Here is a 25,468-nt window from a genome sequence, read left to right on the forward strand (position 1 = left end):
GATGAAGACTGAGAGCATCGCAGCCACGCGAAACCTCTTACCAAGTATCTGCAATAGAAAATGCATCTTTGCTGGTGTTCCCGCTGCCCCCCACGTACAGGCGCAGATTCACAATCGGCACGTCGCTGCACCCTGGTGGCCAGTACTTGCCAGTACTCCGCATCCAACATCCAACCAGGCCTGACTCACGGGATCACAGCCGGGACGTTGACCCAGAGGTGCTATTGGTCTCAGCACCAGGGGCTAGTGACTAAAAGCAGTCGGCCCATACGGCAACTTATGCCCAATCAGTCCGCTGCAGTGGGAGCATCAGGTTTGGTGGTGTCACCTCCTGCTGAGTATCCATGTGTCCATATATATGTGCATGCATGTGTGTGATTGCATGCTTGCGCATATGCGCATACGTGCATGCATGTGTGCTCGTTCACCGGTGCGCATATCATTCTGGAATGCAGCCTCAGTGTGTATAAATCCCAGTGCTACCTGGCATACTAATATGCCTGTCCCGAGGTTTCTGCTAAAGCAAAATGTCTCTGTAAATGTAGTCACATTGGATCCCCGGTTATCCCCAGAGTGGGAGGAGCGGGGGCTGGGGGTCGCGTGCTCAAGCTGAGAGTCTCGTCCTTTGAACTCCCTGCTGCTCACTCACTGAGCTCCTTACCCAAAGGAAGTCCGTGTAGGTGTAGCAGTAGAGCCAGTCATGAACCACCACGTTCCAGGTTCGGTAGTAGTTGGCAAAGGAGGTGGAATTCCACCAATCCTAGGGCAAGAAATGCCAGGTGAATCACGGTGGTAATCATATGAGGATTTGTAGGGGTAGGGGTAATGTTATTTATTTATTTATTGAGGTACAGTGTGGAACAGGCCCTTCTGGCCCTTTGAGCTATGCCAAACCAGTTAATCCCAGCCTAATCACTGGACAATTAACCTACCAACCTGTACGTCTTTGGACTGTGGGAGGAAACTGGAGCACCCGGAGGAAACTCACACGGTCACGAGGAGAACGTACAAACTACTGCAAAGTGTTGCGCTACCGTGCCGCCCAGGAAAACGGATCGGGGTTAGATCCCACCAGATTTCCTGGTTGAGGGATGGAGAAGGCGTCCACAGTTAATGGACGCAGCATGATAACTGTTATCACAGATGCTGTGGTCAGATCATCACCTACAAACACTCAGCAGGTCGGGCAGCGTCCGTTGGAAACGAGCAGTCAACGTTTCAGGCCGAGACCCTTCGGCAGGACTAAGGGTCTCGGCCCGAAACGTTGACTGCTCGTTTCCACAGATGCTGCCCGACCTGCTGAGTTCCTCCAGCTTGTCTGTAGGTGATGATAACTGTTATGACTGCTGGAGCAAGGAAGCGAAGGATGGCTTTGCAATGGATGCTGGGATGAACGATGGAGCAGTTGCAGAAGCAGTGGGCATCGAGGAAAGTGCCAGCCCCACTGAGGTCCAGACACTGGGGTGTGTGGCAGGTGAGTCTCCCTTAGTCAAGGGGCAGTCGGGGGCCGGTAACATGAGGGATGGCCCGCGAATGGCCGCTGACCAAGAACAGGGAGGCACATGGAAGGCCGGAACCACATTTGAACATGTCAAGAGCAGAAGAGGGTGGAGAGGGACGTTTCGGTACAGAACAAGAATTGTCCAGTGAGTGGGAAAAATGCCGGCACTTTCTCCTCCCTCCCGCTACCTTCTATCTGCTCCTTCACCTCCCCCCACCCCATCCCGCTCCTTCCCCCTCCCCGAACCTCCGACAACCTCCCCCTCCAGCCTCCTCACACCCTCACCTTCCTGTATCCTCCACACCACCCCCCCAGCTCCCCGTCCCACCCTCCGCTCCATCCCCAACTCATCCCACCCATCCGCTGACAGTGTCCCCATCTTCCCCATCTCCCCTTCCCACTCCTCACACCTTTCCACACACACACACACACACCCCACCCCCCGGATCAGTTCAGTTTGCCCAGACCTATCCACTGCCCTCTGCCCGCCTCTCATCCTCAGCCACCTTCCCCCGTTACCTTGTAGAACATTCTATCGCCAAAACGGAGCATCTCAGCAAAGGCGTTCAGCCAGCAATGGAGGAAGGCGTAGAAGAACAGCAGCAGTAGGAAGGTGCCTGAAGCAGAGACGTGAACAGTTGCCCCGCTATCCGATTGAAAGAGAGCAAATCCATAAGCTCAGCTCCTCCCCCAAGCCTCTGAACTGCTGGCTTCAGCAAAGTGAGTCAGATCCCATCCTTACCCAACACTCGTTCAGGAGGATAGTAGGCCTAGCTCACGATACTACCTCCTGATAATGCAGATGAGATCAGTAGCCACCCAATGACTTTCCTAACCTACAGATGGGGCATTTGCACAGTGAGTGAGGTCAATTTAATTGCTGGAATAGCCAGATGTCCATCTCCAATGGCTTTGCACTGCGATGTGTGGAACAGTTCCTGATCAAATGTGAATGTAGTTGGAATTAAGATGGCACTCCCACGCCTTATTGAAGAGAGTGCTCCCAGGGTCAGAGACCAACAAGTCTAGTAGCTTAGACTCAATGGGCTGAATATCCTTCTCTTGAGTCCCAACAGTTCTATGACCCGATGAAAAAGGTCTTGTGATACTTCTTTGAGGGAGAATGGGAGAGTTTTCTGCAGTGCGCTGGATGACATTAATTTCCCATCCAACATAAATAGGGGTGCTGTGTTTCTTGAATTATAACACTTCAAAAGTGACTTCACTGGCTGTGAACTACTTGGAAGTGGTGGATAGAGGCATGCACTGGGCCTGAATGAAGAGAACCTCACCTCCACCACAGACCTGGGCTTTCCACCAGCGTAAGGCCTCCTAACCACAGAGGCTACATCCTGAGCCAGGCTGTAGGTAGACACTCAAAGGGAAAGATAGGAGCCAAAGAGACTGGGTGGTGATGGTTACTGTTCTGTCTGTGCTCTCCATTTCTCCCTCCTTGCTCTCAGTTGTTTATGGGTCTGGCTGAACCATCATTTTTAACAGGTCTTATCGTCATTGCATTTCTGTCAATAATTGACAATTCATCACCAACCAGGCCACGCTGGCAGTGCCAAACCAATTAATGTTCAATTCTCAAGCTCAGCTTGAAACCACCTTATAACTGGACCCTTCCTTTGACCTCGCTCGCCGATCCACATTGACATGAGGTCCACAGGGTGAGCCGCTTGCTGCTCCTGAACAGACCCTGGCCCTTCCCACTGTCTGTACCTGGTAACGTGGAGTTGAATATGGACAGAACGAGTGTCTTGGTGCTGAAAGGCTGCTTGCTCATGTTGGTGAACACCGGGATACAAAGCCTCACTAAGATGAAGTAAAAGTAGAAGAGGCAGCCAAGGACCTGTGAGTAAAGAACACAGTGATCACAGTGCACTGCACCAGAACTTTGAGCAGGGAGTACTGTTGCAGGAAAGCAGCACCCATCATCAAGGACCATACCCCCACCCCCTGCCACCATCCAGTCCATGCTGTCTTATCACTACTATCATCGGGAAGGAGGTACAGGAGCTTTGGGTCCCACACCACCAGGTTCAGAAACAATTATTACCCTACAGCCATCAGGTTCCTGAATTGGCGTGGATAACTTCATTAACCAGAATGCTGGACTGATTCCACAACCGATAGATCAGGGGTTCCCAACCTTCTTATGCCATGAACACCTACCATTAGCTGAGGGGTCCGTGGAACCCAGGTTGGGAACCCCTGCTACAGACTTACAGTCAGGAACTCATGTTCTCAGTATTATTTACTTTTTATATAAATATTAGTTTTATTTTTTGTTTGCACTATTTGTCTTTGCAGTCTATTTGTCGGTCTTTATGTGTAGTCTTTCATAAATTCTATTCTATTTCTTTTTTTTCTGTGAATGCCTGAAAGAAAATGAATCTCAGGGTAGAATATGATAACAGTTATGTCCTTTGATAATAAATTCACTTTGTCTTTTAATGTTGCCATTCCCCTTTCCCTCACTTTTGAGCAGCTGGATTCCCCAACTTCAATGAATGGATTTACCAACCAACTATTGCTTCCTTTAATTCAATCGTTCAGTCCACAGCTCTTTGCAATCACTCATCAATCCAGAAGCCTGCATAACTATAATCACTACCTGAGCGTGGGAACACCATGGGCATTGCACTACAGTAGACGGTTCTGTTCTCGTTGCATTCTTTCTAGTAAACTGAATTTAATGTATGCTTTTCTTATGAATGATGTGTATCTGATGCTATGCGCCCGTGATGCTACTGCAAGGGAGTTTTTCATTGGCCCCCGTGTACATATACTTGTGCAGATGACAATAAACTCAACTTCGACTCTGAAATCTGACAACTTGTAGTGACCCTCCAACACCATCCGTCCCAATTAATCGTTCGTTCACGTCAATCATCCTAAAACAACCAGCTACCTCCCAAAGTTCAAAGTAAATGTTATTATCTGAGTGCTTGCCACCACATGGAACCCTGAGGTTCATTTTCCTGTGGGCAAATCTAGAGAATAGTAACTATAACAGGATCGGTGAAAGATCGACCAGAGTGCAGAAGACAGCAAACTGTGCAAATGCAAATATAAATCATGAGAACATGAAATAGCAAGATAAGGAGTCCTTAAAGCGAGATCATTGGTTGTGGGAACATCTCAATGGATGGGCAAGTGAGTGTACTTTTGTTCAAGAGCCTGATGGTCAAGGGGTAGTAACTGTTCTTGAACCTGGTGGTGTGAATCCTGACTGGGAAATATGCCACCATTCCTCCGTCTGAATCCTGGAACTCCCTCCCCAACAGCACAGTGGAGCACCTCCACTGGAAGGACTGCAGAGGTTCAAGAGGGCAGCACCCCCCCCCCCACCTTCTCAGGGGCAATACGGATGAGCAATAAATGCTGGCGTCAACAGTGGCACCCCAATTCCAAAAAAGATCAGTAAAAGGAAGTCACAAACTCGGTGCCTTTAAATGCACTGCGATTAATTAATCAAACCACAATCAAGCTTTTAATCGTGGTCATTCCTTTCCGCGCCTTGGGGCACGTCGGGAGGCAACCTTGCTGTTCCTTTAGCATTTCTGTCTGTTTTTGATGAGGCTGAGTTGCTAGCTCGAAGCTCAACCCAGCGCGAATGGAGAATGCGCAAGGAGCCGGCCGGATTCGAACCGGGGACCACTCTCGCTTCGAAGTCTGGTGCTGATGCCACTACACCACCGGCCGGCTAAAGCTATTAATTGGTTCAGTTATTCAATCATGCTGCCATAACTAGTCACCCTGTAATCACCTTAGCTTCACTTTAGTTTACAGCTGCACTTCCTTGTAGCGATCCTGGAAATCAAAGAGCCCTGTATGTCCCTTATCCAGTGTTGTGTGCTATGAACCTGCATTATCCACCCATTGAATTGAATTGACTTTATTTCTTACATCCTTCACATACATGAGGAGTAAAAATCTTTACGTAACATCTCCATCTAAATGTGCAATGTGCAATCATAGTTATTTGTAATAAATAGAACAGTCAATGTAACATAGAAATACACTCAAATCAGTGTGAGTTAATCAGTCTGATGGCCTGGTGGAAGAAGCTGTCTCAGAGTCTGTTGGTCCTGACTTTTATGCTGCGGTACCGTTTCCCAGATGGTAGCAGCTGGAACAGATTGTGGTTGGGGTGACTCGGGTCCCCAATGATTCTTCAGGCACTTTTTACACACCTGTCTTTGTAAATGTCCTGAATAGTGGGAAGTTCACAACTACAGATGCGCTGGGCTGTCCGCATCACTCTCTGCAGAGTCCTGTGATTGAGGGAGGTACAGTTCCCATACCAGACAGTGATGCAGCCAGTCAGGATGCTCTCAGTTGTGCCCCTGTAGAAAGTCCTTAGGATCTGGGGGCCCATACCAAACTTCCTCAACTGCCTGAGGTGGGACTTCTGGGGTCAGTCACTAGGGGTCTAGGTGTCGGGAGAGCTGACAAGCAGCTCCAATCTCCAGATCTTCCAAGGTCAACTATAAAAAGTGAACTGTCCTTGTCAGAATCTGAGCCATGACCAGCTCCTCACATTCTCACCTGAGCAAAGTTCAGAGCTACATACTTCCATCTGATCCTTGGAGTCCTGCAATAAAACAGGACAACCAATGGGGTACTTCTGCAATGTAGCCACAGATTAAAGTGTAGGACACCGAGCAGCCAATTTGAACGCAGGGGCAGAGCCCAGCTGAGCACGGGAAGCAAAGTCCAGAGAGATTGACAGGAGTCTGAGACAGAAGCGGAGATGTGGTATGCAAAGAGAGGTTGCAATATGGAGGCTATGTGTCTTTAAAAGCCATATGGGATACTTGTCCACTTGCATTTGACAAGAGGATGGGAATAGAGTCCAGTTGAGTTCAATAGGAATAGGGAAGCAATGTCCAAGTGGAGGGAAGCAGCCGGCAGTCTTTCCGAACAATAAAAGTGGATGTAACAGCATTTAGATGAGATTAATAGCAGTGTGGGCCCTTGTCTGAGAGTATGGGAAAAACTGTCCAAGTGAGTAACGGGGACAAGGGAGCACCGGACTGAGTAAGAAATGGAGACATGGGAACACGTGTCCTGGTGATTAATGTGGGCATGGGAACACGTTTCCTGGTGATTAACATGGGCATGGGAACACGTGTCCTGGTGATTAACGTGGGCATGGGAAAATGTGTCCTGGTGATTAATGTGGACATGGGAACACGTGTCCTGGTGATAAATGTGGGCATGGGAATACGTGTCCTGGTGATTAACGTGGGCATGGGAACACGTGTCCTGGTGATTAACGTGGGCATGGGAACACGTGTCCTGGTGATTAACGTGGGCTTGGGAAAATGTGTCCTGGTGATTAATGTGGACGTGGGAACACGTGTCCTGGTGATAAATGTGGGCATGGGAACATATGTCCTGGTGAGCAACAGGGGCATGGGAACACATGTCCTGGTGATTAACGTGGGCATGGGAACATGTATCCTGTTAGGATGGGAACACCCATCCTAAAGTTGAAGGAGGTAGAAGGAAGAGGCATTTTAGATTCAACTCCTTCACACGGGGGGTGAGGTGAATGTCTGGAATGGGCTGCCCAATGCATTAGACACAATGATTGGAGTGGGCATCGGTCACAGTGGACAGTTTCTGTTTTGAGCCCCACAACCGAAGAATAACCCCAGGGGAGGACACCCCATGCACCAACAAGACAGGAGGGAAGGGACCTGGGGGAAGAGGGTGAGTATTTAGTGAGAGGGTGAGTATTACCTGGGATAGGAGTCTCGGTAGATGAGAGTAGGGCAGAACAAGAAGTAAAGGTAACAGGAGAGTGTTGGCATCTGTAGCTCTTTGCCTATAAATAAAAAATAAACAAGAAATCAGTTCACAAACTGGCACTTCGCTTGGAATGAGTTCAGGGTGTATTACCGGTAAGTATTATTAACATTGGATCACATTGTTATTTTTTCTGATGGGGGCAGATGTGGTGTCAGTGCGTCAGGAGAGGGAAAGGGAATATCTGGGAGGCCCCACATACCCCTGTTCCCCATCTGTCAACTCATCTGGTGGGAACTGATGCAGCTACATTGGCCAAAGGCAATCTCGGGCTCAGGCGTGAGGAGAGGACACTGGCCAAGGACAATATCCAATGTTTATCTAACACTATGAAAAATGAAGAAAAGTACACTCCAGTTAAAAGAAAAAGAGGTCCCTGAATAAGGTAATACCGTCCGATGCCTACAGGTGGCGGTAGATACCGCAGAGTCCAGTTACAGGGAAGGGAGGGGGTAGTTGAGAAAGCTGCTCACAGTGGGAAATTACGGGGTTATACAGCATATATGCGAGGTTGGCTAGTTGAGAGGCCTCTGCTGATGCATGACTGAAAGTGGAGTCATTGAGTTCAGGCAGAGTGGAAGTGAAGGGAGGAACCATCTTTCAGTGAGCTGGAATTTGAACTGTTGGGAGTTTATTGAGAGTTCACACTGTACAAACAAAAGGGCAGAGTTTAACTAAAAGATTATCCTTGTACAAACTCAACTGCTAATTGCTTACAGAGGATAGGAGATCTCTGGGCGTCTAAAGGTAAACATTATGTTTAAGCAGAAAGAGGGAAAATAACCCAGAAAATCGATAATGATTTTAAACATATACAAAATCAATCAGCTCCTTCAAAAGAAATAAGGCCTATAAACTTGACACTATTTTCTGGAAAAAAAAACATGGTCCAATACCAAGGTTAGACAAAAGAGCAAAGCTCCCTCTGCACTACCTCTTTACATACTCCCAGGTTTGATTCAGCCACATGGTAAGTCTCCCTCTACACCGTCCCATCACACACTCCTAGGGTCAGAGAGTTTAGCTCCCTCTACAAAGTCCCAATACATACTCCTAGGGTCAGAGAGTTCAGCTCCCTCTACAAAGTCCCGTCACATACTCCTAGGGTCAGAGAGTTTAGCTCCTTCTACAATGTCCCATCACACACTCCTAGGGTCAGAGAGTTTAGCTCACTCTACAAAGTCCCGTCACATACTCCTAGGGTCAGAGAGTTTAGCTCACTCTACAAAGTCCCGTCACATACTCCTAGGATCAGAGAGTTTTGCTCCTTCTACAATGTCTCATCACACACTCCTAGGGTCAGAGAGTTTAGCTCCCTCCACACCATCCCATCAAACATTCCTGGGGTCAGAGAGTGAAGCTTCCTCTACACATTCCCATTACACACTCCTAGGGTCAGAGAGTGAAGCACCCTCCACACCATCCCATCACACACTCCTAGGGTCAGAGAGTGAAGGTTCCTCTACACCGTCCCATCACACACTCCTAGGGTTAGAAAGTGAGGCTCTATCTACACCGTCCCATCACACACTCCTAGGGTCAGAGAGTGAAGGTTTCTCTACACCATCCCATCACACACTCCTAGGGTCAGAGAGTGAAGCTTCCTCTACACCGTCCCATCACACACTCCTAGGGTCAGAGAGTGAAGGTTTCTCTACACCATCCCATCACACACTCCTAGGGTCAGAGAGTGTAGCTTCCTCTACACTGTCCCATCACACACTCCTAGGGTCAGAGAGTTTAGCTCCTTCTACAATGTCCCATCACACACTCCTAGGGTCAGAGAGTTTAGCTCCTTCTACAATGTCCCATCACACACTCCTAGGGTCAGAGAGTGAAGCTTCCTCTACACTGTCCCATCACACACTCCTAGGGTCAGAGAGTGAAGCTTCCTCCACACCATCCCATCACACACTCCTAGGGTCAGAGAGTGAAGCTCTATCTACACCGTCCCATCACACACTCCTAGGGTCAGAGAGTGAAGCTTCCTCTACACATTCCCATTACACACTCCTAGGGTCAGAGAGTGAAGCTTCCTCTACACCGTCCCATCACACACTCCTAGGGTCAGAGAGTGAAGCTTCCTCTACACCGTCCCATCACACACTCCTAGGGTCAGAGAGTGAAGCTTCCTCTACACCGTCCCATCACACACTCCTAGGGTCAGAGAGTGTAGCTTCCTCTACACCATCCCATCACACACTCCTAGGGTCAGAGAGTGAAGGTTCCTCTACACCGTCCCATCACACACTCCTAGGGTCAGAGAGTGAAGCTCTCTCTACACTGTCCCATCACACACTCCTAGGGTCAGAGAGTGAAGCTCTATTTACACCGTCCCATCACACACTCCTAGGGTCAGAGAGTGTAGCTTCCTCTACACTGTCCCATCACACACTCCTAGGGTCAGAGAGTGAAGCTTCCACTACACCGTCCCATCACACACTCCTAGGGTCAGAGAGTGAAGCTCTCTCTACACTGTCCCATCACACACTCCTAGGGTCAGAGAGTGTAGCTTCCTCTACACCGTCCCATCACACACTCCTAGGGTCAGAGAGTTTAGCTCCTTCTACAATGTCCCATCACACACCCCTAGGGTCAGAGAGTGAAGCTTCCTCTACACCGTCCCATCACACACTCCTAGGGTCAGAGAGTGAAGCTTCCTCTACACCATCCCATCACACACTCCTAGGGTCAGAGAGTGTAGCTTCCTCTACACCATCCCATCACACACTCCTAGGGTCAGAGAGTGATGCTCTCTCTACACCGTCCCATCACACACTCCTAGGGTCAAAGAGTTTAGCTCCCTCTACACCATCCCATCACACACTCCTAGAGTCAGAGAGTGTAGCTTCCTCTACACTGTCCCATCACACACTCCTAGGGTCAGAGAGTGTAGCTTCCTCTACACTGTCCCATCACACACTCCTAGGGTCAGAGAGTGAAGGTCCCTCTACAACGTCCCATCGCACATTTCTAGGGTCAGGGACTGAATCTCCCTGCACACCGTCCCATCACACACCCGCACGGTCAGACACAGAGTGAAACTCCCTCTACGCTGTCCCATCACACATTTCCAGGGTTGGAACAGCATGGATTAGACAGAAGGTAAAATCTTCTTCCTCTGAAAGTTTCTAACTTTATTGTGGCCTTGGAACTGGCACCAGTGAGGCATCTTGTACGTCAGCAGATGACATGCAGTATGTGCTACCCCAACAACCTGAGCTCAGCTAAACTGACAGTGAATTGCATTTGTTGATAGAGATCACTATAAGTTCGATCCTTACCTTCTGATGGTTTTGCTTTCAGTACTTTTGGAATGTTTTCCCGTATGTAAGAGTAACTCTTCATCACTAAACGAATCTGGAGTAAAGAAAAACTCAAGTTATCTACTCAAATCATGCTTAAATAATTATCAATAACTATCTCATCAAATCTCTCTGCAGATTTGGCAACTAAACATAATTCTTCCTCCAGGACAGCCTCCTGCACTCAGACAGGTCCTTGTTTCAGCTCAGTTCAGGCCACAGAAGCGGAAGGTTGACTATTGGGCTCAGGACAAGCGGAACTTCAAACCACAGAACCACAGCACTGAAACAGTCCGTACTGGCTGTGATTTCCATCTAAGCTAGTCCCATTTGCCCGTATTTGGCCCACAGCCCTCTGAACCTTTCCTATCCGTGTACCTGTCCAAGTATCTTTTAAATTCTGTTAATGCACCCGAATCAACCTCATCTCCCGGTAGCTCATTCCACGCACAGACCACTCTCGAGGTGAAAAGGCTAGATAAACTTGGTTGTTTTTTGAGAGGCACAGACGGAGTAGACTGCCAGTGTCTTTGTCCTAGGGTCAAAATATCTAATAATGGAGAACATACATTTAAGGTGAGAGGGAGTACGTTGAAAGAGAATGCACGGGACATAGAGTGGTGGGTGCCAGGGGTGGTGGTGGAGGCAGATACAATCAAGGTGTTTAAGAGGCTTTTGCATAGGCACAGGAATGTGCGGAGAATGAAAGGTATGGACATCACGTCAGCAGAAGAGATTAGTTAGACGTTTAATTAGTCTGACACAGCATTGTGGTCCAGACGACCCGTTTCTGTGCTGTATTGATCTATGTTCTGTAATAAACCAATTCCCAGACTTCTAGCATCTGCATTTTTCTTTGATTTTCACCTTTCAGGAGTTCATCTCCGGCCGGAGACTTAGTTGGACCAATAATATAAACACCATGGCTACAACGTAGATCAGAGGCCGGAGGTTCTACAGTGAGTGAACACGCTTTGACCCCCTTCACCACTCCTCACCTCTGAGCCCGAGACCATCCTCAACTACTACTCAACCTCTCAAAGCTGCACCAGCAGCCCCTCTCAAACCTGCGACCTGTCCAGTGGCAGGAATCACCGGGAAACACGCCACCTGCAGGTCCCCCCTCCAGGGAAAAGGGGTTCAGCGCACAGGGTAGTGGGAGCCACTTCAGGGACACCTTGAGAAAACAGCAGAGCTGCTGGCCAGACAGTCTGCTTAAATGGAGACGCTTGCTGCGCCATTTCAGAGGGCATTTGGGAGTCAGTCGTATAGCAATGAGTCCGGAGTCACTTAGAGACCCGATCAGGTAAGGATCAGTTTCTTTAGAGGATGTTAGCGATTGTGATGTGGGCTCTTTCAAATCATTCAGCCCATTTCATACTCCCCATGACTGCGACTAACTTTCGATTTGAGGTGATTGAATCATACAGTCAAACAGACTCTGCAGCCCACCTAAGCCAATCCTGTTTACCTGCATTTCCCTCTAAAACTTTACTATCCATGTACATTTGCAAATTCCTTTTTAATGCTGCTAACGTACCTGCCTCAAATTCTTCCTCTGGCAGCTCATTCCACGTATTCACCATCCTCTGGGTCCCTTTAAGAGCTTGCTCCCCCTCCCCCACCTTAAATCCATGCCCTTTAGTTTTGAGTTCATTTTCTCAAGGAAAAAGACTGTGTGCAGTCACCCCGTCAATGCCCATTCTCCACTTTCTAGTTCATTGAATTTCCGCTCTTCAGTCTGTAATGGTGCGTGCTCTGACTTATTGGTGGACCTTAAACTGACAAACCCAAACAACAGCAAGGGCAAGCAGCGAGCAGGGGCAGTGAGGCGGCAGAGGCTGTACCTGCTCCAGTATCACAATAAACCTCGAGGCCGGAGGCAGCTCGTAATGAATGACCGTGTAGATGGGATAGAATCCAAGGACACAGACTTGGCACAGCATAAGCACCAACCCGAAGATCAGAGTGGAGAGGCGAGGATATCTGACCAGGTGATACGAGCTTCCCCACGTATCCAGAGCTTTGTAGGGCACAATCAGAGTGTACAGGAAGAGACAGAGCCAGGCAAAAAGCACTCTGTGCGGTTGACCAAAAGCATAAACCAGCAGGTCAAATTCAAGTATTAGCCTGAAAGAGGAAAAATAAATAATTTAGAAGTCCCATCCCAAACAGCTCGGGTCATAGAATCCCAGATAAGGAGCTCTCAAAAAGTCTTACACTAAGTAAATTTCTGTATATAACCCCTTAAACCCTTCTATTACCCACTCCCAGAGATTTGTGATTTTGTTATAACCCTCACCCCAAACCCATTGACTAAATCCCAGCCTGCAGCTCACTCCTGGGGATCTGTTATGCTACATATAACCCCCAGAAACGCTCGATTAGATCCCAGCCTGTAACCCACTTCCTGGGATCTGTTTCTGTGTATAATTCCCTTTGAAAACCCTCAATTAAATCCCCCCCTATTGCTCACTCCCGGGCTGAGGCATCCCTGGTACTTTATCTGGCCGTGCCAACTGCCCAGTAATGCTGGGGGATTGCTCTGGAATCATTCCGGATGCATTGCCGGACTCTTCTAGCTTGTGAACAGTAGCTAATCCCAGACCACAGGCTCCACAGACCATGTGACTGAGTGCCTACTGGGAACAGAGCTGAGGGCAGCGTGGTTGACTCCAGCGTTAGCAATGCTGGCACAGAGTGTGTACCGCCCAGTTCAGCTGCCCACACTCTGGAATGCCCGTGACAGCAGTTGCCTCCACAGCAATACGCTCAACATGCTGGAGGAACTCAGCAGGTCAGGCAGCGTCTGAGGAGGGGGATGAACGGTCCGTGTTTCAGGCTGAGACCCTTCATCAGGACTGGAAGGGAAGGGGAAAGATGTCAGAATAAGGTGGGGGGAGGGGGAAGAGTACAAGATGGCAGGTGATAGCTGAGACCAGGTGAGTGGAAGGTGGGTGAATGGGGGAGGGGTTGAAGTAAGAAGCTGGGAGATGATAGGTGGAAGAGATAAAGGGCTGAAGTAGGAGTGATCTGATAGGAGAGGACAGTGGTCCATGGGTGGAAGGGAAGGAGGCAAGGAATCAGATGGGGGGTGGGTAATGGGCAATTCATGAAGGCAGGGAGGGGAAGAAAAGGGATGAGAGGGCCAGTAGAATGGAGAATGGGGGAATAAAACAATAAAGGTGGTGGGGGGGATTAGAGTGGAGTGGCTGCCAGAGGTTAGAGGAGTCAATGTTCATGTCATCTGGTTGGAAGCTACCATGGTGGTATATGAGGTGTTGCTCTTCCAACCTGGATTAGCCTCATCGTGGCACTGGGGGAGGCCATGGGTCGACATGTCGGCATGGGAATGAAAGTGCAGTAGAAGTGGGTGGTCAGCAGGAGATCCTGGCTGTTGCTGCAGGCTGAGTGAAGGTGTTCGACGAAGCGCCACAGATCAGTGCTCTCACCTGCCCTCGTCAATGAATTCAACTGCCATCGTACTGACGACGAACACAATCAGCAGAGCGATGAACATGTGATATATTGTCTGAATGTGAGGACTCTCGAACAGTTCGCTGGAAGAGAAGGGACGCAGTTAGCATTTACACCTAGGCCAGAGTACTCTCATCAAACCCAACCCATCGAGGACTATCCGGGCTGTTCCCCAACTCAGAACATCCAGGGGATTCTGATCTGAATTCGGTTCAGTTCGCCATCATGCTCCCCTGGATTGGGAACCACCGAGTGCCCAGGGACAACATGCCCACTTCTGAGACGGAAGGTTACCTCACTCATACCCTGCTCTCGAGGTTTGAGAGCCAAATTCAGGCTGACATTTCACTGCTGAAGTGTTACACTGTGGCGGGTGGTGAAGGAGACCTGCACTGTCATGAACTTGACTCCATGGATCCTGCTTACTGGGGGGGGGGGGGGGCGTTGCTCCCCCAGACGTGCCTGCAACTGCTGCAGGCCTGGGGTCACCTGCTTTATGCGAAGGAACTAGCAATTCAATGCAATCAGTCAGCTGGGGAGTCGGGTACAGCTCCCCCCCACTATCGAGGATTTCTACAAGTTTAAAGAGGGCAAATCTGCCCCAAAGCCTTTACTGATGCGTAATTGAGAGCACACTGACCCACTGCATGATGGTCTGGTGCACTAGCTGCAACAAGATCGACCAATAAGCACTTCAGCAAGTGATCAGGACTGCACAGAACATCACTGGGGTGCAACTGCCAGACACGGAAACCATCTGCAACTCACAATGTCTGTGGTGGGCTTGCAAAATTGCGATGGACTCACCCACCCCAGTAAATCACCAGCTCGATCTCCTAACATCCAGCAGGAGTTACAGAAACATCTCTGCACGAACATCTAGACTGAAAAACAGCTTTTCCCCCAGGGCTGTAGTACAACTGATCATTGCTTCATCTTAGAGTTGTTTGTTTTTAATTCAGTAATAAATTGGAGTCACTCTAAATAACTCGGGTGTTATTTTAAAAACTAATTTTCATGGTATTTATCCCCTGGGTATGAATCTATGACAACAATAACCTTGAACCACCCATCAATGGGATCCCTGGATTGTGCTGTGTGACTCCCTGGGTAAGTACTGTGTGCCAGATAGCCCAGGGGCAAGTAGCAACCCGAGTTACTGATTTGACTCAACTCGAGGTTGGGACGGAGGTTTAAGCGCTGTGCGAATCGGAAAGGTCGGTTACAGGCCGAGTTGAGGTGGTGGGGTCTGTGCCACGGAGCACACCGATTTGACAGAACTTGATGTTTGTATGTTGTATTAGGCACCAGACCAAACTGAAAAGGTCAGGGTGTCTGGGCGAGCTGGTTCAGATCGCTACTCCACTAGTTTTACTCAGCTCTGCGCTCAACTACGCTCAACTATGGGACTCTCTTGCCGACTTCAGTCCAGAACGCTATTTGCTTCCAGTTTTTTTTCTCTCTGCACACTGGATGCCCAATGGTGTTCTTTTTTACATATGGGTTCTTTTAGGTTTCTTTGTTTCGGTGCCTTCCTGTTCGGAGACGAATCTCAAGATTGTATAATGTATACATAGTTTGATAATAAATGTACTTTGAACCTCTGAACCTTTGAACAAATCCTGCAACGGGAACTGGAACTGGTGAGGTAGGTAGGTTCCCTGTGGACACTTGGTGCCACAGAACCTGACGGGAGGTGAGGGTGATTTATATGATGCACTCATGATGCAGCCCAGTGAATTTTGCAAAAGGATCATCAAAAGAGGACTGACATCCAAGCCAAAGAAAACATGAAACTGGCTAAAGCAGAATACTTTATGGAAATCCTTAAAACAGAAAGAGAAAGGGGAGGTTTGGGCAGGGTGGTCCAGAGCTTTGGGCCTCCACTACAAAGACACAGCGCTAATGGTAGAGTGATTAAAATCAGAGAAGCACAAGAGCCAGGATTGGAGGAACATGGTATGAAAAGGACTGGTGGACATTCAAAGAAAATGCAGCAATGAAGTAACTTGACCCTTGTTCCAATTTGCAGCAACGAGTGCAATGCTTCATTCAAAGTAACCCACACCTTTCACCTATGATGCACCATCAATAACTCACGCCGAGACTTAGGAAGTGAGATATCGGCTTTTATTGACTGAAGAACAACACTACATCCTGGGGAAAATGAGGGAGAGCAGCAGGCCACAGTCGCCTTTATACAGGGGTCTGTGGGAGGAGCCACAGGGGCAGTCAGCAGGGTCTTGGGAGGAGCCACAGGAGCAGTCAGACAGGTATATCTAGTTCACCACAACCTACTGTTAGCTTTACACACAGCAAAGGAGATTTCTCCCTTTCAAGTTTTGCAATCCAGTCTTACACCATTTGCGCAACTGGTTTTAGGAGTATGACCAAGGGTCATCAACTCGTAACGTCAACTCTGTTTCTCCACAGGTGCTGCCTGGCTTGTTGAGTGCTACTATGTTTATTTCAGATTTTTAGCACTGGCAGCATTTTTTTTTAAATTTCGCTCATTGCTTTCTCTGAGCTGGCAATCCCCTGATAAGGACCCTTGCTTCTAACTCGGAGTCCTGGCTACAGGCTAAGCCAAGTAACTCTTGAATGAGATGCTGCTCTGTCCGTACTGGCGTATTCCAGGATTGTCAGTGTGTGGCCCAGCCAGGAACACTAGAATTTCAAGAGTCCTCTCGTTTGCATTTCTCGCAGTTGTTCAAAATTGTGAATCCAGAGCAAAACAGGAGCAAGCTGCTCTGCAGTGATTACGTGAACCTGCCGCGGCCTAGTTCAGCCGCAACTAATTGGGAAAGGGGTGAACTCGTCGAGGTCATTGACCTCATCAGTACCAGCCTGCTTTCAGTTCCATGTTTTGCAAAGCTGTTGCCCTGAGCCTGGTCAAATGCCCCATGAAATCAGACTGACACCAGACTCATAAAGGTGATAGAGGCAAATACATTAGAGCCTTTTAACAGATACTTGGATGGGCACATGGATGTGGAGAAGATGGAGGGATATGGACATGGGGTTGGAGGGAGGAATTAGTGTTTGGGTGTTTTTGATTTGCTTTTTAGTTGGTTCAGCACAACATTGTGGGGCCGAATGGCCTGTTCCACTGTGATCACAAGAATTTCTAAAACAATTTATCCAATTCCACTTTGAAAAGTCTCCTTCCACTACCCTCTCAGATCTCTGAAAACCTACTGTGCATGTACGAAGAGTTCACCTCTTCTCCTGCTGACATCTGCGTTGACAAGGCTCCTGCCATGATTATCATGTTGTCTTACTGCTATGAAGTTCAAACTGATGCAGGTGCATAACACTGCACAGTGTAACACCACACAATTATGCCTTTTGTACTTACTCAAGGATCGAGCGTCGATTCACAAAGACTTTTCCTTTCTCCGATGCATTTTTCTTTCCCCTTGGGACAAAGATGATGTTATTAAAAATGTGCCCACCCAATCAGCGATATTCAACACTGCAACACTGTACAAGATAGTGAACGGTGGAGAGAGAGAATTAGGGAGAATTAGAGAGAAAGAGAGTTAGAGACAGAAAGAGAAGTGGTTGTTAAGACTATGGGAGTTCGCCACAATATGTAAGGAGTAGTATAAAAGGTTTGGGAGAGAGCTGAAGAGGGAATGGCTGAAGAGAGGAATGAGTGAATAGTTAAGAGAAGAGAGATGGACAGAAAAGACATGGCAAAAATGAGCAGGAACTATGAAAGAGTTCAAGGGAGAGGAAGACGGAAAGAAAGACGGTGGATATATAGATATATAGCAGAAGCAGTGAAAGTGACACGCAGAGGTGGAGAAAGTAAAATGGAGAGATAAAAATTGTGAATGAGACAGACAGCAAAAGAGAGAGGGAGAGAGGTAGAGTCATAAATAAGGACTTCTGTAAAGTATCATTCCTTGTATACAAAGGGAGTAAGAGATCCAAGGACATGTGCACTCACATATATACACATGGATAGACATATACACGCTGTCGTACACAGTTACTAATCCCAAGTTTGCAATCAAAGTTAAAAGGAGTGGGCCAAAGAAAGGCATATAGAGGAAAAGGTGGATTTCCGCTGAGCACACAGATGTGGCCGAGTATAGCTGAGCTGGCTCAGATAGAATGACAGGATGCTATTCCCAAAGCCACTCACACCATCCATTACTGCTTCATGCCCTATCCCTCCAGACAACTGATGGGATGGCAGTCTGAAAGTTGCACCTCCACCCCGGGGAGGGCTCCCAGAGCCGGCCTTCCATGTTGTGGATGCCTGCTTGTTTTATGGGAAGGCCACATCTCCAGAAGTCGGGATGGGTTCAAGGTCAGGGTCAACTGCGAGCTGGCAGTCCTGTCCCACCACACTCCCAGGGACAGAGGAAGCTCGGGCTCAAGGTGTTTTGTGAGCAGCTTGTACATTCCCTGGCTGCAGTCACGTTCGGAACAGTCAGATCGGCGCTTACCAGCAGTGACACCCGCTCACTGCCTCTACAAAAGGAAATAGCTTGCTCTGTGTAGAACTCTTGATACCTGTTTCTTTGTCCTGACCCCTGGGACTTTGTCACTTGTTTATACTGTGAATAGGACTCAATGTATTCTTCTATGCTTTTGTCTAGCAGCTCAGTCAGGTGATCCTTGAACTGATCCAATAATTCTACTTTCATATCCTAGGTTAGAGACAAAAAGAATGTTTCTATCAGCATGAGATTAATTCTCATAGCATCCTCATCACAGGTAGTCTGGTCTTAGGTAACCTGGTCACAGATAATATTGTGATGGGTTATTTGCCCCGATCCCCAATATGTATGTGGCCAACACTGTGTTCAACAACTTGAATTTCAGAATCAGAATCAGATTTGATATGACTGGCATATGGCATGAAGTTTGTTAACGTTGAGGCAGCAATACAATGCAATACATGATGAATATAGAAAAACTGAATTATGGTAAGTATATATATATGTATATTAAATAGTTAAATTAAAATAAGTAGTGCAAAAACAGAAAAAAAAGTAATGACGTAGTGTTCATGGGTTCAATGTCCATTTAGAAATCGGATGGCAGAGGGGAAGAAGCTGTTCCTGAATCACTGAGTGTGTGCCTTCAGGCTTCTGTACCTCCTTCACGATGGTAACAATGGGTAAGGGCACGTCCTTGGTGATGGGGGTCCTTAGTAATGGACATCGCCTTTCTGAGGCACTGCTCCTTGAAGGTATCTTGGATACTACAGAGGCTAGTACCCATGATGGAGTTGACTAATTTTACAACTTTCTGCAGCTTGACATTTTGAAAGATGATGTGGGCAGAGGGGTGCACCTTGTTCACTGTATCCGTTCTGGCCCATGCTGTAGTCATGTATAACAATGCCTGTGGTTTCTACTGAACAGAGGTGTCTTTAACACTCCGTTCCATTGGCACTGGTTATGGTTCCATATGGAGCATGAATGTTATGGCCTCTCCTGTCATACAGTTTGCTGAACTTCTTACAAGGATTAAATTAGGCGCATTTGCTGCCTGGTTTCTCAGAAGTAGGATCCGTTTGGTCCAGAAGTTCACTCATGTAATGCATTACTTTTAAATGCTACAAGATCAGCGAGTTGAAAGGCAGCTACTTCCATTCAACCATTTGGCTCCTGAACCATAATAGCAAAATCCTAATCACTACAGTTAAGCAACAGTATGACTACTTTCTACTAAAATCACATTTTTTTTTGCTCTAATACTGTTTTCTTGTGAAATTTGTGTATAGGTTCCACTTGTGTTTTCTTGTGAATGCTGCTTACATGATGCTCTGCCTCTGATACTGTTGCACATGTTTTTCATTGCACTTGGCATGCACGGACGTGTGCGTGTGATAACAAGCTCGACGTTGACTAACTGTGTAAAACCTATCAACGCACATATAGTGCAAATTAAAGCTTTGCTTTGCACAGATCCTTGTGAGTAATACAGAAACATCCGCGGCTTATTTAGCATGTAGCGGAGCTACAAATTCTGCTGCAAAGGAACAGCCAGGGTCACACGCAGAGGAGCTGGCCCTAAAAGAAAAAACTAATCCTGTAGTCCCAAGGAGATCAGAAAGACGCAGCAATTTATAGAAAGAGGGAATTGACTGCTGAATCTGCACTAAAAAAAAAGGCACGAGGTTTCAGCGCAGGTGGAAATTCTGCAGATGATTCCATAAGATCATAAACAGAGGATCATTTGGTCCATTGAGTTTGTTCCATCATTCCATCATAGTTGATTTATTTTCTCTCTTAACCCCATTCTCCTGCCTTCTCCCCATAACCTTTGATGCCCTGACTAATTAAAAACTACCGTAATCAACCTTCTGTTTAAATATAACCAATGACTTGACCTTCACAGCCGTCTGCAGTAATGAATTCCACAGGTTTGCATACCTCTGGCTAAACAAATTCCTCCTCATTTCTGTTCTAAAGGGACATCCTTGTATTTTGTGTCTGTGCCCTCTGATTCTAGACACTTACCACAATCTACACTCACTCTTTCTAGGCCTTTCAATATTCGACAGGTTTCAATGAGATCTCCCCTCATTCTCCTAAGCTCCGGTGAGTACGGGTCCAGAACTATCAAACGTTCCTCATACGTTAACCCTTTATTCTTGGGATCATTCTTGTAAACCTCCTCTGGACCCTCTCCAATGTCAGTGCTTCCAGTCTTAGATATGGAACCCAAAACTGTTCGCAATGCACAGAGAAGTGTCTCCAGCTGCTTGTTCTGATTTAACTGGACAGCAGTCGCCCTTTTAAATACTGTTGGAATTAGCTGAGACAGTCCATCATCAATGGCAGGAACAGAAGGTGGTCACCAGGTTGGATGGAGCCAAAATGATGTTGGATCTACATGAGAAATAGGAGTAGGCTATTTGCCAACCACCCCTGTGCCTGCTTTTTCATTCAGTAAGGCCTCAGCCGACCTTTCACCTCAGCGCCTCTTTCTTGCACTAGCCCTCAACTCCCTAGGTAAGCAGAACTCTATCAGACTCTGTCTTGAATATGTTCAGCTACTGAGCCTCCACAGGCCTTTAGAAACAAGAGTTCCAAAGACCCACTACCTCCCAGATGAATAAATTCATCTCTATCGCAGTTGGCTGACCTCTTATTCTGAGATGGTGAACCCCTGGGTCTAGGAACTCCAGTTAGGGAACAGACAAGAGAGGGTAATTCATTCACCTAAATATGGGTAGATGTATCATTAAAAGACTTTAATAGTGCAAAGGCATCACATTTTCTGTGGTCCAGAGTGGACCAGGTTACGTGATGCAATTCTGTCAATTATTGATGGCTTTGCCCTCCTGTTACCCAATGAGTGACCAATACATTCTGCTGAGAAGTGCACTGAGATCAGAAAACTCCTGCTGTAAGAAGTGATAAATCCTTATCTGGATTCCAAACATGACCTTGCGTTTCATGGACTGATAAGCAAGTTATCAATCTTTATGAGGACTCTGAGCTGGATGCCCTTGACACAGGCCTTCACCCACACATAAACACATCACAGTTTAACCCTCCTCTCTACAACGTCTTTTGGACTGGCGTGGCCTCCTTGGTATCACAAATTGACAGCTGAAAGACGTGAATGAGCTGGGAACAAGCAAGTACAGACTGTCCCACAGCCTGTGAGGCTGGTCAGCCGAGCGGTAATGCATTGCAAATGTACACATAATGAACAACTTGTTGGCAGGGCGGGAATAAAGATGAAATGGGGAAGAAAAAAAATTGCTTGGATCAGAATGATGCTTTAATTGTCCCTGCCATTAGGGATTCATAAAAATCACACCAATTCATGGAGGATTAAAATAAACCCACCAGACCTGGAACTTTCCGGGAACACAAAAGTCCCACACTTACAAGCTAGTCTCCCAATACTGGGTTGCACGTGAGATTCAGCAGGGGAATCCAGCCTTGCTTTACCTCCCCGGCAATGCTGGCAAAACCTGCTCGCTGAACCTCTGCCTGTTTAGACCCTTGAGTGGAGAGGAAGGGATTGGTAAGCGGAGGGAAAAGTAATTAAAAAAAAATCTTTTGATGCATTGACAATCACATAATCGCTGGATTTATGATCTTATTGCAAACATTTCCCAACATGGCCGTTTAGGTTACAAGTGGTTTTTGGAGCCTTTCTATCCTCGTTAAAGCCTTTTCGTCCAATCTCACTCAACACGCCCCTGTTAGCGTCAGAAGACAATTGTTTCCACCACGCTTGTGTCAGGATGCTCAAAAGAGGCTTGCTCATCCAAATGCAGATGAGATTGATTCCTTTCGGGAAATCACAACTTGGGTCTCCCACTGACCAGTGATCTGCCTGAGCCCGCTCTCCACTGGGAAGACTCGCCCAGCCGATTTGAAATGTCCGTGTACTGCAAAGCATTTCCGAGTTAAACTTCCAGGCTTATCAGCTGTCAGCATTGCTGAGGAGCTTGAGTTCAAACCCTCAGTAAAAATTAAAAGTATTATTAAAGAAAGGATAAAATTTCTCGTAAAGACAATTAAGGCATTAAGAGATAATGAGACAAAACAATCAAACCTCAAATTAGCTTGTAGATCAAAAATAGGAAATTAGTTTACACTGGTCCTTTCCCTCTCAAATGGTTTCTTCCCTTTGGAATTAGAGGGTCAACTGGATTTACACAAGGTTAACCTAGCTCAGGTCTGGCAAAGAACTTTCGCAGTCTTCGGAAGTCTGTGCTGCACTCCATCTAGCCCAGGAACGTCAGCTGAGCGTAGGTCTGAGGCTTCCTCCTTTGCTCGGGATCCATGAACTTCTGCCCAGTTGCACAGGCAGAAATTCTGAGTGAAATTTCTGTCTTTTATTTGGTGGATCTAGCTGTAACTTAAGACACAACATGTGCTTAGTACAAATGCTTGGGAGAGACTGATGACTGCATCATCTCAGATTCACGAGGGACTTCCTTGCCTCCAGTTTGGGACTGATATAAATGAGTGAATAATAATTGCTTTAATTAATCATCTACTTCGTTATCACTGCATCAATGCAATTTTATCTTTTTGTCTCTTTTCCTTCTCTCTTTATTCATTCTTTTATTTCTTTTTCTTTATTTCTCCTTTTACCCCTAATTCGGTGTTAATAATTTACAAGGATGTTCCCTGGATTGGGGAGCATGCCTTATGAGAATAGGTTGAGTGAACTCGGCCTTTTTTCCTTGGAGCGACGGAGGATGAGAGGTGACCTGATAGAGGTGTATAAGATGATGAGAGGCATTGATCATGTGGATAGTCGGAGGCTTTTTACCAGGGCTGAAATGGTTGCCACAAGAGGACACAGGTTTAAGGTGCTGGGGAGTAGGTACAGAGGAGATGTCAGGGGTAAGTTTTTTTTATGCAGAGAGTGGTGAGTGCGTGGAATGGGCTGCTGGTGATGGTGGTGGAGGCAGATACGATAGGGTCTTTTAAGAGACTCCTGGATAGGTACATGGAGCTCAAAAAAATAGGGGGCTATGGGTAACCCTAGGTAGTTCTAAGGCAAGGACATGTTCGGCACAACTTTGTGGGCCGAAGGGCCTGTATTACGCTGTAGGTTTTCTATGTTTCTATGTTTCTTTCAACATTATTCATTCTGTTTCTTTCACTTTTCTTAAATTTCTCTAAAAAGTCGACCACAGGGCACAATGTGTCCAAGTGCAGTGCCATCAGTCTTTGCATGTCTAGAGATTTGTGCCACAAGTATACTGTGATGTTAATGGTGAGCCCAACAGTCCAATAAGCAAATTTCAGTGCAGTTTGTGTTGTAGAACTCTGAATCAGTGATACTTACCTAAATTTGGCAATGTTAGAGCAACAAATAAATCCCTCCAATGGCCAACTCCAGTCAATTTAAGCTGACAGGATGCTACTAGTTCTGTCATGAAATCCTAAATTTAAGAGGGCAAAGGCGTAGTATGCTTCTGTTCCTACCTCAAAATGCTTCTTCCAGGCAATTAGATTATCGGTGTCATTGCCATGATTGGCAAGACCTACAAAGAAAGAAAAATTGGGTTAATAAAAGTATAATCAGGTTAACAAAGGCCCTTTCAGGTTTCTGGGATCTGACGCAACCCTGACCAACAAAATAAAAGGCTCCAAGGGCCCTGTCAAGTTTTGCTGATCTCTTTCACATTTGTGTCTTTTCCAGTGGTTAGGTTTCACTTCCTTACAGTTGGGAGCACAAATTATTCTGGCCCGTCTTTAACCAGCAACAGTGGGACTCAAAGATACGACAGAGAATCTTCACCCTGTACATTAGCTACCAGATCTTCTCACATATCGGTGTATGGATAAAGGTTCTCACTAAATCTAAGTGCAAAGGGGAAAGAATTACTTATGGGCTTGTTTGATCATTGTGTGCCCTGTCATATGACATGGGTGATCATGGCCTTTCCATGACTATGATTGTTCTTGGGCAAATTTTTCTATGAAGTAGTTTGCAATTACCTTCTTCTGGGCAGTGTCTTTACAAGATGGGTGAGCCCAGCCATTATCAATACTCCAGAGATTGTCTGCCTGGCGTCAGTGGTCACATGACCAGGACTTGTGATATGCACCAGCTGCTCTCATGGCTTCACGGTCGGGGTGGGGTGGGGTGGGGAAAGCAGATGCTACACCTTGCTGAAGGGTGACCTGCAGGCTAGCGGAGGGGAGGAGCACCTTACACTTCCTTTGGTAGGGACTTACCTCCACCCTGGCCTCCCAGGTGAGACTGGTGAAACAATGGGTTGACTGAGGTGGGCTTTATATCAGGCTTTAAGTTGCATCACCAGCAGAACTGGAAGATATTAACGTCTGTTAGGTGTTGCTGAGTAGGGGTTTGCAAGCACTCCGTCATTGCCTTCAGGATGCATGGCCACACGGTGACTGAAATGCTCTCGCGAGCATAGCCTTTGTTGCTGCACAACTGGAATTTTCTTTTAAATAAAGTTAATATAATTTTGAAATCTATGTTAACATAATGGTGAAATACCCTGTAATAGTGTTAATGAATATAATCCATAATTTTTCTAAATAATAAATGTACCACAACCTTTACTTTGAAACATTTTAGAGCTTCAATGCACTTACATTGTCAGAGTTACAAGTTGCAACACTGTTACAAATTGTAACAATAAACACAGAATGGAAGTACGTAGCTCATTGTTAATAAACTGTTGGCTTGCTGAATGCCGACACTGTAATATGCATATTACAAAAAAAATTTAAAGTGCCATTCAGTTTTCAGGCCATGTAATAATTTGCTGCTCGGAGCAAAGGTTGGTCCAAACAGCTGTGAAAAGGGAACGTAGTTGAGTTTTGTTCGAGTGGAGGTCACATGGGCGAAGTGTGAGGCATTGGGAAAGTGGTAGCTAGAGGGG

The 25,468-nt window shown here is 46.8% G+C and overlaps 1 protein-coding gene and 1 long non-coding RNA gene across 4 annotated transcripts in view; one reads left to right on the plus strand and one right to left on the minus strand.

Moving 5' to 3' along the window:
- The window catches only part of LOC140741184 (sterol O-acyltransferase 2-like), a 41,166-nt gene that overhangs the window by 5,694 nt on the left and 10,004 nt on the right, over positions 1–25,468 (minus strand). For all 3 annotated transcript variants that reach the window (XM_073071065.1, XM_073071063.1, XM_073071066.1), the window contains exons 3-14: positions 24,039–24,097; positions 18,634–18,770; positions 17,465–17,524; positions 14,082–14,189; positions 12,477–12,759; positions 10,609–10,684; positions 7,259–7,343; positions 6,059–6,104; positions 3,227–3,356; positions 2,021–2,118; positions 662–760; positions 1–48 (exon numbers count right to left, since the gene is read on the minus strand). The exon at positions 1–48 is cut by the window's left edge and continues 88 nt beyond it. In XM_073071065.1, the coding sequence (XP_072927166.1) occupies positions 1–48; positions 662–760; positions 2,021–2,118; positions 3,227–3,356; positions 6,059–6,104; positions 7,259–7,343; positions 10,609–10,684; positions 12,477–12,759; positions 14,082–14,189; positions 17,465–17,524; positions 18,634–18,770; positions 24,039–24,097 (1,229 nt within the window). The remainder of the gene's footprint in view (positions 49–661; positions 761–2,020; positions 2,119–3,226; positions 3,357–6,058; positions 6,105–7,258; positions 7,344–10,608; positions 10,685–12,476; positions 12,760–14,081; positions 14,190–17,464; positions 17,525–18,633; positions 18,771–24,038; positions 24,098–25,468) is intronic.
- LOC140741185 (uncharacterized) lies at positions 3,146–15,094 on the plus strand. The gene is made up of 2 exons (XR_012102022.1): positions 3,146–3,358; positions 11,504–15,094. It is a non-coding gene; the product is annotated as an uncharacterized lncRNA (long non-coding RNA).

This window comes from Hemitrygon akajei, chromosome 18, assembly GCF_048418815.1.
Source record: "Hemitrygon akajei chromosome 18, sHemAka1.3, whole genome shotgun sequence".
Classification (NCBI taxonomy): domain Eukaryota; kingdom Metazoa; phylum Chordata; class Chondrichthyes; order Myliobatiformes; family Dasyatidae; genus Hemitrygon; species Hemitrygon akajei.